Below are 17,289 nucleotides of genomic sequence, written 5' to 3' on the forward strand. Positions count from 1 at the left end.
GGAAAACAGAAGAGTTATTATTTTACACTGTATATATAGTCAAAACACCCACCTGTACTGAGAGTACGTCCTACCAACCGCGACTGATCGAGACCGGCCGGCCGGCCGGCCGCATCACGGCATCAGGATTCAGGACTTGGTCACGAGTCAGGGGTCACCACGAATATGCCCTGAAAGTGCCTCTAGTTGTTGTACCGTAGTTATTATTACTTGCGTGCAAAGGCGGTTAATTAGATTCGTGAACGCGTAGCTGTCCACGTATTATATATCTTTCTGTTTCTGAAAACGTCACCAGACAAGTGTGTGGGTGACTTGCGTGTGCCGTGTCCGTGTCGCTCGATATAAATATAAATACGAGGCCAGAGGCCCAGAGCGTGGGCAACGACCGAGCTAGACGAATCAGTCCCAAGTTCTCATCAGCAGTCAGCACGATGATGGTCTCCATTACCAGCCACCGCCAGCAGCTCCTGCTGTACCTGCACTTGCTCGTTCACTTGTTCATTTTCTATAGACATATAGGCACTATCTAGTGAAGTTATATATATATATATATATATATATATATATATATATATATATATATATATATATATATATATCATATACTACAACTAGTAAGCCGCCGCTTTCATATAATTTTTGGGTTAGGTAGCCTGACGAGTTGATGGAAAAATGAAGGTGTCATTTAGTTTCTCATTTTCTATAGACATATAGGCACTATCTAGTGAAGTTATATATATATAAAAAAAATCATATACTACAACTAGTTAGCCGCCGCTTTCATATAATTTTTGGGTTAGGTAGCCTGACGAAAAAATTGGTGCAATGCAGTTTACGGATATACTTATTGTTGGTTGAGACCTAGTCTGTGCTTTCATATAAATATAAATACGAGGCCAGAGGCCCAGAGCGTGGGCAACGACCGAGCTAGACGAATCAGTCCCAAGTTCTCAGCAGTCAGCATGATGATGGTCTCCATTAACAGCCACCGCCAGCAGCTCCTGATGTACCTGCACTTGCTCGTTCACTTGTTCCTTGGGATCCAACATCAGCTCTCGCACTCCCTCGCCACCTACAGCAACCAAACTACCATACCACCAGCAGCAGCCGTTCTGTGCCGGCCGGACCAGTCCGCGGCGCTGCTCCGGCTGCGGCGTTCCTTCTCCACCACCACCACCACCGACTCCACATGCACCCTCGCGTCGTGGCGGCCCGGCACGGACTGCTGCCGCTGGGAGGGCGTCGCCTGCGCTACCGCTGACGGCCGCGTCACCACCCTCAACCTCGCGGAATGCGGGCTGCAGAGCGCCGGCCTCCACCCGGCGCTTTTTGAGCTCACCTCCCTGAGGTACCTGGACCTCTCCTTCAACAGCTTCAACGAGTCGGAGCTCCCGGTTGTTGGGTTTGAGCTGCTCACCGAGCTCACCTACCTCAACCTCTCCTACACCGACTTCATAGGCAACATACCGCACGGGATACGGCGGCTCAACAAGCTGGTATCCCTGGACTTCACCAACTGGATTTATCTTGTTGAAGGTGACAATGACTATTTCCTGCCACTCGGCGAAGGAAGGTGGCCCATCGTAGAGCCAGACATTGGATCATTCGTCGCTAACCTTAGCAACCTCAAGGAGCTTTATCTAGGCAATGTCGACTTATCCGGCAACGGGGCAACATGGTGCAGTGCCTTTGCTAATTCCACTCCACAGCTTCAGGTTCTTAGCCTACCAAACACACACATCGATGCTCCAATTTGTGAATCGTTGTCCAGCATTCGCTCACTGACCATGATCAACCTAAACTATAACAAAGTCTATGGCCAAATTCCAGAGTCCTTTGCTGACTTACCTTCCCTCAGTGTTCTTAAGCTTGCCTATAATCGCCTCGAAGGACGGTTCCCGATGAGGATCTTCCAGAACATAAACTTAACGGCTGTTGATGTTAGTTATAATTCCAAGGTATCTGGTCTACTTCCCAATTTCTCATCATATAGTATTATGAAGGAACTGGTTTTTAGCAACACAAACTTCTCTGGTCCCATTCCGAGTTCAATAAGTAATCTCAAATCCTTGAAGAAATTAGGTATTGCAGCAGCTGACTTTCACCAGGAGCAGCTTCCCACTTCAATTGGTGAGCTCAGATCATTAACATCACTACAGGTTTCTGGGGCTGGTATAGTAGGAGAAATACCATCTTGGGTTGCAAATTTGACTTCTCTGGAAACTCTACAGTTCTCGAACTGTGGGTTATCTGGTCAAGTACCTTCCTTCATAAGTAACCTCAAGAACCTAATTAAATTGAAATTGTATGCATGTAATTTTTCTGGTCAAATTCCTCCACATCTATTTAATCTTACTCAATTAGGCATCGTAAATTTACATTCCAATAGTTTCAGTGGTACCATCCAACTCAACTCATTCTTCAAAATGCCCAACCTAGTCATACTGAATCTTTCAAACAACAAGCTTTCCGTAGTAGATGGAGAATACAATTCTTCATGGGCATCCATCCAAAACTTTGATACTCTATGTCTAGCATCTTGTAACATATCCAAGCTCCCTAATACCTTGAAGCACATGTATTCTGTTGAAGTTCTTGACCTTTCAAACAATCACATCCATGGCCCTCTACCACAGTGGGCATGGGATAATTGGATCAACTCTCTCATCTTGATGAACATATCACACAACCAATTTAGTAGTGGTATTGGATATGGCCCTATCATTTTTGCTAATATGTTTGTTATCGATATCAGTTATAACCGATTTGATGGGCCTATACCTATACCAGGACCGCAGAACCAACTATTTGATTGCTCAAACAACCAATTCTCATCCATGCCATTCAATTTTGGTTCTCACTTAAGTAGTATTTCCCTACTCATGGCTCATGGAAACAAGTTGTCTAGAGAAATTCCACAATCAATCTGTGAAGCAACAAGCCTTATGCTCCTTGATCTCTCCAATAATGATTTGATTGGCTCCATCCCTTCTTGTTTAATGGAGGATATGAGTCGCCTCAATGTATTAAATTTGAAAGGAAATCAACTTCATGGAAGATTACCAAATAGCCTGAAGCAAGATTGTGCATTTGAGGCATTAGACTTTAGTGATAATCAGATTGAAGGACAATTACCTAGATCTCTAGTTGCTTGCAAAGACTTGGAGGTTTTTGATATTGGGAAGAATCTTATTAATGATACATTTCCATGTTGGATGAGTATGCTTCCTAAACTTCAAGTCCTTGTTCTAAAGTCCAACAGGTTCATTGGAGATGTGGGGCCATCTATTTCAGAATATCAAAATAGTTGTGAGTTTGGAAAACTTCGAATTATTGACTTGGCTTCAAACAATTTCTCTGGATTATTGCGAAACAAGTGGTTTACGTCAATGGGATCCATGATGACTAAAGATGTCAATGAGACGTTGGTCATGGAAAATCAATATGATCTACTTGGCCAAACATACCAGTTCACCACTGCCATCACATACAAAGGATCTGATATTAGTTTTTCTAAAATATTGAGGACCATTGTCATCATTGATGTTTCTAATAATGAATTCTATGGCACTATTCCTGAGTCAATTGGGGACCTTGTTCTACTTGGTGGGCTAAATATGTCACATAATGCCCTCATTGGACCGATACCATCTCAGCTTGGCATGCTACATCAACTTGAGTCACTAGACTTGTCTTCAAATGAACTTTCTGGAGAGATCCCATGGGAGTTGGCATCATTGGACTTTCTTTCAGTGTTGAATCTATCCTACAACAAACTGCAGGGAAGAATACCTGAGTCTTCCCACTTCTTGACATTCTCCGATCTCTCATTTTTAGGAAATATTGATCTGTGTGGGTTTCAAGTGTCCAAAGCATGTAACAATATGACACCAGATATGGTTCTACATCAGTCAAAGAAGGTATCAATAGACATTGTACTATTCCTTTTTGCTGGATTGGGATTTGGTGTCGGATTTGCAATTGCAATTATCTTGACATGGTGTGGGGGGTACAACCTCGGATACCCACGGCGGACCACATGGGCTGCGCCCCCAGGGGTGGCCCAGCCCACAAGATGAAGCCTTGCGGGGCACGACGCTGCTCGGCGTCTCCCGCAAGACACCGAGAAGATATCCTGAAGATACTACGAGATCTGTTAGGATACGTATGATCCTATGATTCCTGTAATCTGTTATTACTTTCCGGTTATCTCCTAGATCTAACCGACTTGTAACCCTGCCCCCGGACTATATAAGGCGGGCAGGAACCCCCTCCGAACTCACGCAATATCATATGATAGCCAATACAATCCAACAGACCACAGGAGTAGGGTATTATGTCATACTGACGGCCTAAACCTATCTAACTCATGTGTCTCTGTTGCCTTCTTGTTCTCGATTACACGCATCTCTGCCGATCAATCTACCTTCGTGGGATACCCCTCGGAGGACTGTCGATGATATTCTATCGACAGTTGGCACGCTAGGTAGGTGTGTGCATGCTGTTTCCATATCGAACAAGATGGTACGTTCTGCAAGCTCTTCGTCCCTCCCACAACCTGGCCAGATCTTCATGGTCGTATCGATCTCGTGGATCATCAATGCTGACGGAGTCGGAGAGCTCTTCGAGCCGGTGCAGATCAATACTGCGTCGATCACCCCAACACCTGTGACTACAGATCCAATCTCGAAACCCCCTCTGAGGTCATCTTTGCTGACAATTCGTTGCCCGCTCCCCCGCTACCAGAGGAGGCAAATCAACAACGATGATATGATCGCATCCATCGATCAGGTTGGCTAGAAGCTCGTCGGTTGCCTCTCCATCACGGAATTGGCTCTGACCACTCTGGTTCATCGTCGACCACCCTCCAGTTCAGATCTATCAGAGGAAACTTCAAGGGTTATGGCCCTACCCTTTGGGCTCACCAATGTCGTCGCTACCTACCAAGATGCCCTAAGGGGCAAATTCGCCAACCAGGTTGGAGTTGTCCATCCTCCCGCTGACCAAATCGCCGACCAGCTCCCATCGGCTATCAACATGCTACACATCGGCCGATGCCCCGGAGCATCCCTCTAAACCATCCTGTAGGAGAATCTAGACTCTGAGTCCCAGGGCTCTATAGAGACTATCGCCAAAACCACCACCGAGCAACCTCCCTTCCCTCCTTTCTGTGGAGGCGCAATCTTCAATGTCAGCGTCGATAGCCCCCCGCGGGAAGGGGAAACCAAGGAGGACCGCGCTGCCCGCGTCAATAGGAACGTCAACCGTGCGCAGCGCCGAGCAAATGAGGCTACCCTTGTGCTAGCCGAGGCTTAGCTTGACTCACAAGGAAGGCCACACCAACTCCACTGCAACCTTGATGATGAGTTTATCCGTGTTGACGACCACGACATCTACAAGACCCCAAGCGCCAACTTGGCCATGGCCACCAATGAGCTCGCCCAGCTTCCGCAGACACCGAAGGTCGCCAAGCTTGCCACCATGCTTAAAGCGACGCACTGCTACATCAACGAGATCCGCCAAGATCAGAGATCTTCATACTCCACGAGCTTGATTAGCCGATCAGCTGCGCTGAGATCCAATCGCCACCCCAGCCAAAGTCATTTTGCCAACTAGCACCGCGATGATGGACAACCCCTCCAGGGGGAGCTAGGGGCAACCGCATTGAACACCCTCACCAGCATGACCAGGAGGTCGAACAAGATGTCTGGGTACACCTTAACAATCTCCAAGACGCGTGATGACATATCGACGAGCGCCGTTTTGGTCGCCATGAAGAAGAAGTACGTTGCCGTCAAGAATATGAGCAAGAATTCAGTGATCTAGACTCAGCCCTCCAGCCACTCAACATCGGCAACGCCGTAGATCATGACGACGACAATCCCGAAGGGCCCCTAGCATTCACGAGGGCACTCCGAACACTTCAGTGGCCCCTTGGTTTTAAAATCACTGGGGTTGAGCCCTATGAAGGACGGATGAACCCCACACAGTGGCTACAAGCCTATGCCACTGCTGTGTGCGCCACCGGGGGAGATACCAGCGTCATGGCGAACTATCTTTCCATTATGCTTACGCCAACTACGATGAACTGGTTCACAAGCCTCGCCCTGGACTCCATCGGATCCTAGGAAGAGTTGAAGAAGGTTTTTACCAACAACTACATGGCTACGTGTACTCGGCCGGGCACCAAGCATGATCTGAACCGCATCTACCAGAAGTCATCTGAGCTCCTCCGTAGCTACACCAGATGCTTTTTTGAGATGAGGAATTCTATTCCCAATATCATGGAAGCCGAGGTCATCACTGCTTTCGTTCAAGGACTCCATCACCATAACCTCCGCTCAAAGTTCAACCGTAAGCCACCCATAGAGATTGGCGAGATGATTACGACTGCCAACCAGTATGCCGACGCCAAAGAAGCCAAAGTGCACTTCAACAAGGACATAGGCACTCATCGCCCAACTCGATGCAACGACGAGCGACCCGACGACCGATGCCATAGCGACCGCCGCTATGACGACCGCAGTCACCATCGGGATAGCGGTCGTGATCGGCCAAAAGGATCTAGATCTAGTCAATATCATCGCCGCCGACCAGACCACATTGTCACTGCCATTGATGAACCTCGTGTCAAGCGCAACTATGATGAGTAGTATAAGAAGATCCTCAAAGGTTCGTGCCCTCTCCATAAAAACGCCAAGCATAAGATGAAGGACTGCCTAGGCTTGGCTAAGGAGTTCTAGGCCAAAAAGCCGGACGACGACAACAATGATGGAGCCAGAGACCGCCGACCACCTGGGGGCAACAACAATGCCTTCTAGGATCACTACAAGGTGGTTGCCACCATCTTTGGAGGCCTTGCCACCGCCAAAAATAGAAGAGATCAGAAGCTCACCGCCCGCCGAGTGCTCGCCGTCAATGCAGAAGACGCCGTTGCCAACCCCAGCTATCGCCCCTAGTCCGAGGTCCCCATCACCTTCAGCAGGGCCGATCAGTGGGTGGACATCCCTTACATAGGGTGTTTCCCCCTTGTCCTTGACGCAACCATCCAGAAAGTGCTTTTCAGAAAAGTGCTCGTCGACGATGGGAGTGCTCTGAACCTCCTCTTCGTTGGAGCCCTAATGGAGCTGGGCCTTGGGATAGGAGATCTTACACCCTCCGACTCCTCCTTCTGGGGTGTGTTACCTGGCAGGGCATCCAAATCGCTTGGAGAGATCATACTACCAGTACAGTTCGGCACGGCTAGCAACTACCGTGTCAAACACATCAACTTCTACGTTGCCGACTTCAACACCGCCTACCCCCCATACTTGGTCAGCTAGCTCTAGCTAAGTTCATGGCTGTACCACACTACGCTTATCTGGTGCTGAGTCCTGCAAAGAGTCCTGGCCCTACGGGCCAACCTCTCCATCACCTACACCTGCAAGACAGAGAGTCTTGCCCTCGCCGAAGCCAGCAACCTCTCCATCCAGATGGCTAGTGTGGTCACCGACGCCAAGACGGTGCCTACCGACAACCCGGAGATCCCATCATTGGAGTCTCCTCGCGCCTCCGCCAAGTCCAAAGAAACCAAGGAGGTCAGCCTCAGCCTCGATGACTCCTCCAAGACTGTGAAGATTGGGGCTCACCTCGACCCCAAATAGGAAAGCGCGCTCATCTTCTTCCTATGTGACAAGGCCAACGTGTTTGCTTGGAAACCTGCAGACATGCCAGGGGTACCATGGGAGAAGATCGAGCACTCCTTGAATGTCTTACCGACCGCCAAACCGATCAAGCAGAAACTCTGACAATTCACGCCAGACAAGAAGGAGGCTATTAGGGTAGAAATAAAATGGCTCCTAGCTACCTGATTTATAAAAGAAGTGTATCATCTTGAGTGGTTAGCGAACCCTGTTCTTGTTCAAAAAAAGAATAAGGAATGGAGAATGTGCGTTGATTACACTGATCTCAACAAACACTGCCCTAAAGACCCTTTCGATCAGCCTCAGATAGATAAGGTTGTAGACTCCACTGCCTGCTGTGAACTGCTCTCCTTCCTCAATTATTACTCCGCCTATCACTAGATTTCCCTCAAGAAAGATGACCAAATCAAGACGTCGTTCATCACACCTTTTGGTGCGTACTGCTATACCACCATGTCCTTCAGACTCAAGAATGCTGGGGCAACCTACCTAAGGGCCATCCAGATGTGCCTTGATCAACAGATAGGCCGCAATGTCAAAGCTTACATCGATGATGTGGTCGTCAAGTCCAAGACCGTCGACAATCTTATCGCCGAACACGAGGAAACATTCGCCAACCTAAAATGGTACAGATGAAAGTTGAACCATTCAAAGTGCATCTTTAGAGTTCCATCCGGCATACTCCTGGGCTACATCGTCAGCGCCAGCAACATCGAACCCAACCCCAACAAGGTCTCCGCCATCACCAACATGAAACGACCAACATCCGTAAAGGATATACAGAAGCTTACAGGTTGCATGGCTGCTCTCAGCCGCTCTATATTGCGCCTCAGTGAAAAGGGACTACCGTTCTTCAAACTCCTCAAGGCCTCTAAGTGGTTCTCCTAGTTGGAGAAGGTAGATACAGCTTTTGAGTAGCTCAAGTTGTTTTTAACGAAGCCTCCGATCATGATGGAGCCTTGACCAGACGAAACTCTACTGATCTACATCGCCGCCACTTCGTGCGTCGTTAGCACAGCTATCGTCGTCGAACGCGAGGAGGCCGGGTAGGCCTACAAGGTGCAATGTCCGGTCTACTTCATCAGCAAGGTCCTTAATGAGCCCAAAACTCGTTATCCTCAAGTTCAGAAACTGCTATACGCTATTCTGATCACGTCACACAAGCTCCGCCATTACTTCGAGCATTACAAGATCGTTGTGGTCACCGAGTTCCCTCTGGGGGACATTCTCCACAATAAAGAGGCCAATGGCCGCATCATCAAGTGGGTTGTTGAGCTCAACACTTACCCCATCGAATTTAGAAGCAGGCCTACTATCATGTCATAGGCGCTCGCTGACTTTGTTACTGAGTGGACCGAGATCCAAGAGCCCATCCCCGCTACTTGCCCCGAGCACTAGGTGATGTACTTCGACGGTGCCCTCAACATTAACGGTGCTGATGTTGGCATTCTGTTCACTACGTCGACCAAGGATAAACTCCGATACGTTCTCCGAATACATTTTTTGGCCTCCAACAATGCCGCCAAATATGAAGCGTGTCTCCATGGACTCCATATAGCCATTGAGCTCGGCGTCAAATGCCTCGTGGTATACGGGGACTCCACACTGGTCATCAACTAGCTCAACAAAGACTGGTCCTGCTCCAGTGAGAAGATGGACGTATATTGCGCTAAAATTAGGAAATTCGAAGGGAAGTTCTACGGTATCGAGTACCACCACGTGGTACGAGATCAAAATTAGCTCGCCGACCACCTATCTAAGGTAGGCTCTTCTCGCGCTACGATTCCGCCTAGGGTTTTCGTTCTAGACCTCTTTACATCGTCTATTAAGGAAGAGAAAGAAGTGCAAGAAATTCCCCCCACCGAGCAGCTGGTACTTACAGTACCTTCGTCGGCCGCCGATTGGAGGGAACAACTCATCAAGTACCTCACCAGCTCCGACGTACCCACCAACAAGACTAAAACCGAACACCTAATCCGACGAAGCAAGCATTACGTGCTAGTGGACGGGAACTTGATGAGGAAAAGTGTCAAGGAAGGGATACTGTAGAAATGCATCACCCAAGAAGAGGGAGTGAAACTACTTCTCAAAATTCACTCTGGTTCCTACGGCAACCACGCAGCCTCAAGAAACCTGGTCGGCAAAGCTTTACGAGTTGGTTTTTATAGGCCCACAGCCATCTCTGATGCAGAAGACCTTGTTCTGACATTGTGAAGAATGTCAATTTTTCGCCAAGCAAATCCACGTGCCGGCACAAGAACTGCAGACCATCCTACCTTCCTGGCCTTTTGCATACTAGGGACTAGACATGATCGGGCCTTTCAAGCCTGCGCCAGGTGGTTTCCGGTACATGTACATTGCCATCGACAAGTTCTCCAAGTGGATCGAATACAAACCGCTTGTTTCGGCTACCGCAAAGAAAGCACTTGAGCTCTTCGAAGATATCATCCACAGATTCGGTCTCCCGAACAACATTATCACCGACCTCGAAACTACATTCACTGGCCATCATTTTTGGGACTTCTGCGAAGACCGATGCATCTCCGTCAAATACGTCTCCATCACCCATCCTAGAGCCAACGGCTAGGTCGAACGGGCGAACGGCATGATCCTTGATGCCCTCAAAAAGAGGCTATATCAGAAAGAAGAAAAGCATCTGGGCAGATGGCTCAAAGAGCTACCAGCTGTGGTCTAGGGACTGTGCACTCAAGCTAGCCGCAGCACCGGTGTGTCTCCATATTTCTTGGTCTACGGCTCAAAAGCCATACTACCAGCGAACATTGCCTTCCAATCGCCTAGGGTGGAATATTATAATGAAGAGCAAGCCATAGCTATTCGGATAAAGGACGTCGACAGGGCCGAGGAAGAACACCTGATCACCTACGTCCGCACAGCCAAATATCTAGAAGGCTTGCGGAGATACTACAACCACAACATCAAAGGTCATTCATTTGCTGTCGGTGACCTTGTTCTCCATAGAAAACAGAAAACCGAAGGGATGCACAAGCTGTCCTCCCCCTAGGAAGGGCCCTATGTGGTTAAGGAGGTTACTCGACCAGGGTCTTACCGGCTATGCGACTTGGACAGACTCGATGTCCCCAATTCATGGCACATCGAGCACCTTATATGTTTCTATCCTTGAAATGCTCTAGATATGTATTCTTCACTCCACAATGAATGAAGTTTTGGTCGCCATAATTTGTCTCCATTATTTCTCCATTATGATTTAATCTCCATTTGCGGTCGCCAGCTCTAAGCTACTCCTTAATAAACTCCAATACGTGATCTCCATAAATGCTCTGGCGCGTTTCTCCATATCTTCAAGATACTTCGCCAACCGCCGAGCAGCACACATTCGGTTTTCTTCTCTATGGAGAAGACCTAGTCTCTGATCTCTCCTACATGTGCTACGAGCTCCATGCTCTATGTTATGGATGGTCGGCTGCGATTCCTTGGTCACGCCTGTTCCTCCTAGACGTGCACGGGCTCTGCACTCGACATTATGGACTATGGGCTAGCCGAGGCCAGGAGCCTAGTAAAGAACTAACTGCTCGGACGCTACTTATACTACGTATATCTCCAAGTTATTTCGTCAACCGCTGAGCAACACCTATTCTGCTCTGTTCTCTATGGAGAAGACCCAGTCTCCGATCTCTCCCTACACGTGCTACGGGCTCTGCGCTCTACATTATGGGTGGTCGACTGTGGTTCCTCGGTCACGCCTGTTCCTCCTATATGTGCATGGGCTCCGCGCTCGATGTTATGGACTATGGGCTAGCCAAGGCCAAGAGTTCAGTAACGAACTAACTGCGTTAGGGTTAACACTACAATGATTTTTTCACCGCAATACTAGCAAACTGCATAAACATGCACTTGTCACTTTATAACATTTATACATATCCATAAATGTTTATCTGCGCTCTTGCGCGTTTTAACTACCCTCTCTAGTTATTACAGAATATTCTTCGAGCAGATCATTGGGCTCCGCCATCGCCGTCCATCTCACCAAACAGGTCGATGTTGCTGGCCAGTATCTTCGCCACGTCTTCGACCTCATCTTCCAGCTGCTGATGCTCTGTCGTGCTCGTCCCTCTGGCGAACCTAGCCCCCATCGCTTGAAGGTCAATGGCAGGGTAGTGGGACCAGACCACCGCTAGGGCGTGTGTAACAGCAGTGACGGTGGTGTCACGGTTGAAGCTTTTGAAGTTCTCCCACGCTGCCTTGCACCTATCAATGATGGTGTCTGGACACGACGGCCTACCGTCGAGCTAAGGAGCCACCTCAAGGTCGACACAGTCGAGCACCGGCTTGACTCCAGCAACTACGGCATCGAGCTTGCCCCTCTAGGTTCTGGCCTCCTACTCCAACACATCGAACTGTGCCTTGGTCCTTCGATGGTACACTGCAGGCATCACAAGGATCTGTCAACCAAAGAAATTACTCCACTAGTAACCCCGACCACAAAGTACTCACCTTTTAGCTCCTTGGCCAGCTTCTCCGCTCACCCAGTCGCTTTCTTCTCCTCCTGGAGTTGCCCGATGATTTGGCGCAGCTGGCCGTGCTCCGCATCTTGCTCTACAAGCACAACACTCATCAACAACAACATGACTATTCAACAATGCAAAGCAAAGTCACCGATATGCCATGCCTTTTCTCTGCTCAAAGACGTTTCAGAGCTGCTCGGATTTCCGCTCCAGCTGCTCCAAAACACTCATTAGCTACTCGGAGATGGTGGCTAGCTGCTCGGACCAGCCCCACAACTGCTCGAACACAGTCGCTAGCTGCTCGGATAGAGCCCCCTTCTGGTATTCCAGATCATGCGCTTGAGACTCAGCAAGATCTCGCTCGCGCTAGGCCCTCTAGACGTTCTTCTCCATAAGTTTCATCGCCTCCTTCAGCTTCGCGTTTTCTTCGGCAAGGGGCTCCATCCTCTTGATCAGCTAGTGCCACTGTTCGGCAGTCCGAGCTATCCCCTGCAATAGCACCAAGACTATGAAGAACTCTAATCTCCAACGTTAAAGATGAACATTGATGACGCAATGCTAACCTTGATCTACTTCACCACCGTCGACAGGGTAGACTCTAGTCTCCTAAAATCCCTGGTGGTGTCCTCCTCCTCAACGACCACCACTTCATCGCCTTGCTTGTAGAGGATTCAGACAGCTTGGGGTCATGATTCCTCATGTTTGATCTCTTCCACCTTGTCCTCCTCCTCCACAGCTGGCGGCACCATTAGGGGCTTGGTGGCCGGACAACGTGTTCGACCATGTGCTCCTATGCCTGAGGGAGCGTTGTCTACTCCTCGGGCACCACTGGCTTATTCGCTGCAAACTCTGGTGCATCATCAGCAACTCTAGCGTCCACCTCCAAAGACTTGGCGGCTACCGCCATAGCCCCAGGCACCGCCGCTGACCCGTCTGCCGTCGGTGCCAACCGTTCGCTGCCCCAAGTCCATCAGCAGGGGCGTTTGACTCCTCCGTAGGCTACCAAGCACCTAGAGACTCTAGGATGGGATCTACCGGCGTCGCCTCTACGCCGAGACCAGCCCCTAGCTGCTCGCCGGTCTAGGCAGACGGTTTCAACTCCTCCGTACGCCTCGCTCTACATCAGATTAGCTCGTCAATAGCACCGTGATAAGGATCTGACAGCAAAATAACTCTAAGGTAAGGATACTTACGTGTTGGCCTGCCGGTACACTTTTCTAAACCAGCGCTGCCTACCCAAGCCCCCAGGCGCGGCCCTGGGATCGACTCCTGTGCCTTGGGGTGGAGGTCTCACGGTCTCCACCATCGGCCTCTCCTCTGCCTGCCGCTTCAGGACTCCCTTCGTCGGCTACTCGGGGACTCCCTTCCCTCCCTTCGATCGCTCCTCCACGCGCGTGTTGCGTGGAGGCACTTCAGTGCTCAGAGGAGGAGCTACTGGAGCCTTGTCATCATCCGACCACTCGGACATCACCACACTCCACGTCCGAGTGGTCTGGTCACCACCAAGAGATATGCGGCCCGGCTTGCGGGGAACGGCACCTGCCATCTTCCTCTTCTTTCGGGCCAGCTCATCTGCCGCTGCCCTCTTCCCCGGACTTTCTCTGACACTGGGGAGTACTCTCCATCCGACCAGTGTCGATGCCTCTGAATTCCAACGATGCGCTGATGGCACCCTCCTCAGGCTGAGCTAGTGGCCGAGCATCTACCGCCTGTGGCCAGTCACCCCTCGGCACGCCCAAGAAGTACACTGCTAGTTCCTGCGAATGGATCTTTCCATGAGTGCATCAGTTCACTGCTCGGCAACGGTAAAGGATAAAAAGCATCAGGAACAAAACAATTGGGATGTTTACCTGAGGAGGCAGATTCATACAGTTGAAGGCCCTTGTCTACTTTGACACACTGAATGAGGCATTTGGAGCGAATAGCTCTGTGGCCCGCTCTAGCACTTCATCCTTCGTCAGCCTCCCCCTACTCTCTCGGGTGCTATCGTTGTCTCCCTTGAAGTCATAGCCTGTGTGGGCCCTCTCCTTGCAGGGCTGGACGCGGCGCACTATGAAGCTCATCACCACCAGTCCGATGTTCATCTTCACGCCATTTATTAGGTCGAGGAGCTCCCTCACCTGCTCTATGTCGGTGCTACTCGGCTTCTCTGACTAGCTCCTCTAGTTCTCCGGAACGTGGTTGACGTCGTAGCGGATGGTGGGGTGGCTCTGCTTCATGTAGAACCACCTGGTGTTCCACCCCTTTAGTGAGGTGTTCAGCAGTACAGTGATGTACTCGCCCATCATTCCATCGTGGAGTTGAAGATAAACGTCGTCGACCACCTTCGAACCGCTGCCACCCTTCTTCTTCAGCCAGAATAGATGACAGAAGAGGTTGAAGTGGGGAAGAACTCCGAGATATGCCTCACAGAAGTGGATAAAGATGGAGAAGTGCAAAATGGTGTTTGGGTGGAGGTTGCATAGACTAATTCTCCAGAACTCTAGCAGATCCCTCAAGAAAGGATGGACGGGAAAACCTAACCCACGCCAGAAATAATCCTCAAAAACTACAGCTTCATCGGTATGGGGCATTGGGAAGGGCTCACCGCTCGCTGGTCAGCATCCGGTGGTGACATGGTCCGAGAGAACGCCCGCTTCCATCATCCTATTGATCTCCGCCTCCCCCATGACCGACAGCACCCACTCATTGTCGTGGCTGGCCGCCATCTTTGGGTTTCCAGCTCCCTTCTTCAGCGCCATCTCTCAGATCTGGTTTGGGATTGGCGGCGGAAGTGCGTATGAATCTAGAAATGCGAGGGCTAAGAAGGAAGACGAAATGGCAAAGTGGCAAAGCTGGGAGCATGGGGTGCGGCGACACAGTTATATAGCACTCCCCCCACCTTTCGCATTCGAGGGTTTTTGGGAAACCGCTCCATGATTTGCACCTCTCCGCATTCTCCAAAACAGCGTGGTGGGCCGTTACCTGGGCTTTCGCGCAACTGCAGTCCGTATCACCCATTTATCACCGCAATTTGTTACTACACATCGAATATTCACCGACTTCTCCGCCATCTGTTACGGCTCAGTAATTACTACTGTATAGCCCTTACTCCAGTTTTTTCTCCACGATTTGTTTTCTCCAAGATTTCCACTTGTGGCTCGGGGACTGCGTTATCAATACGACTTGGTTCCTCACTACACTGGGGACTTTCTTCTTTTGACTGTTTCTGACCCTGGCACCATGTGACCACATCACCTACTGTTAGGCTCGGGGACTAAGTGGGCAGACTTCACCTCGCGGTGAATGTGCTTTTCTCATTTTGGGGCTACACCCGGGGACTGGCTGCCTGCTCAGCTGGTCTTGTGCTTTTCTTTACTTTGGACCCTGGCACCACGTGACTACGTCACCTACTGTCAGGCTTGGGGACTAAGTGGGCACACTTTACCTCGCGGTGAGTGTGTTTGTTTTAATCTGGAAGACTCCGCGCCTCCCAAAGCTAAAGAAGACTATCTCCCTTTCTCATGGTCAGACTCTAAGTGGGCACACTTGGTCCACTCCGAGGAGATTTTTTATTTCGAACTTGAGCTCCTTACATCCTTATGGTAAGCCTAACTTGGGTACACTACTCGGCGATGGTTCACACTACTCGGCGACGGTTCACACTGCTCGGCGATGGCTCACGCTGCTCAGCGATGGTTCACGCTGCTTGGCGACGGCTCACAACTGCTCGGCAACTCATCACATTGGTCGGACCATGAGTTTGACTGCTTGGCTTTATTCGCACCTGCTCGGACAAGCTCAAGACGGTGTTGCACAACGGATGCAAGGCGCTCGGGGACTAGCTATGGGGGGTACAACCCTAGATACCCATGATGGACCACATGGGCTGCGCCCCTAGGGGCGGCCCAGCCCACAAGATGAAGCCTTGCGGGGCACGACGCTGCTTGGCGTCTCCCGCAAGACACCAGGAAGATATCTTGAAGATACTACGAGATCTATTAGGATACATATGATCCTATGATTTCTGTAATCTGTTATTACTTTCCGGTTATCTCCTAGATCTAACCAACTTGTAACCCTACCCCCGAACTATATAAGGCGGGCAAGGACCCTCTCTGAACTCACGTAATATCATACGGTAGCCAATACAATCCAACATACCATAGGAGTAGGGATTACGTCATACTGATGGCCTAAACCTGTCTAACTCGTGTGTCTTTGTTGCCTTCTTGTTCTCGATTACACGCATCTCTGCCGATCAATCTACCTTCATGGGATACCCCTCGGAGGACTGTTGACAATATTCTATCGACACATGGGGAATCTCAAGGAGCTCATCGTTACATTTCCAATCCACCATTGTTGAAGATAATGTTCCATCTCCAATAATCTATCCAACTACTTCACCTAATCAACCATGCCATCTCAAGGAGGATGAAGGCCACCTTCCCGTTGTTCAAGAACTAGAGTCTAGTAGGCTTCGTTGTATGAGTTCCTCTTTAGAACATATTTTCTCCGGTTAGGGCTATGCACATTTTGGCCCTCATTTCAAATAGGGAGTATGCTCACCTTGACATCTCTCTACCTAATATGGAGAACCTAATGTTGTTCCTGGTAATAACCTCGCCATCCAATGGGATTTCTAGACTATTGATCATTGATTGATGATAAAGGTTATGTTCCATTCATTGCCATGCATGAAAGGTGGATCAAATCTACAAATCCTAGGCCATATTGGAAGAGGGATTCTAGCACCTACAACTAATGACATTTGGATTTAAGGTACCTAAATGTGTTACTTTAAATTCTTGTGTCCATTCTAGTTCTAACTGATATTTTGTTTCATTCTAACAATTATTTGAAATGCAATCCAGAGCATGAACTTTTTCCACTTTGGATGCATGGTGTGTTTCAACGGTCATGGTACTTGTCTCTGAAGGTGGAATCTCCATATTTAATGAGTGTGCCTAGCTTCCATCATACACTACTATGTTTGGAAATACTCCATACCATCGTACATGCTTATCATAGCTTTACTCTTTTGACTTTGTTGTTTATGATAATCCATTTTACTTACCAATGTACCCGCCTTTATACAGTGCAAAGGTTGTTTAATAGAGGCTTGTATATGTACCAAACTT

General features: G+C 49.3%; 1 protein-coding gene across 1 annotated transcript; it reads left to right on the forward strand.

The window, feature by feature from the left end:
• The first annotated feature begins 867 nt into the window (after positions 1-867).
• LOC136449548 (receptor-like protein 7) lies at positions 868-4,366 on the forward strand. Its single transcript, XM_066449596.1, has one exon. It carries the CDS (start codon positions 963-965, stop codon positions 4,077-4,079), a length of 3,117 nt encoding a protein of 1,038 aa, XP_066305693.1. The 5' UTR covers positions 868-962; the 3' UTR covers positions 4,080-4,366.
• The last annotated feature ends 12,923 nt before the right edge of the window (positions 4,367-17,289 follow it).

Source organism: Miscanthus floridulus, chromosome 5 (genome assembly GCF_019320115.1).
Source record: "Miscanthus floridulus cultivar M001 chromosome 5, ASM1932011v1, whole genome shotgun sequence".
Lineage (NCBI taxonomy): Eukaryota > Viridiplantae > Streptophyta > Magnoliopsida > Poales > Poaceae > Miscanthus > Miscanthus floridulus.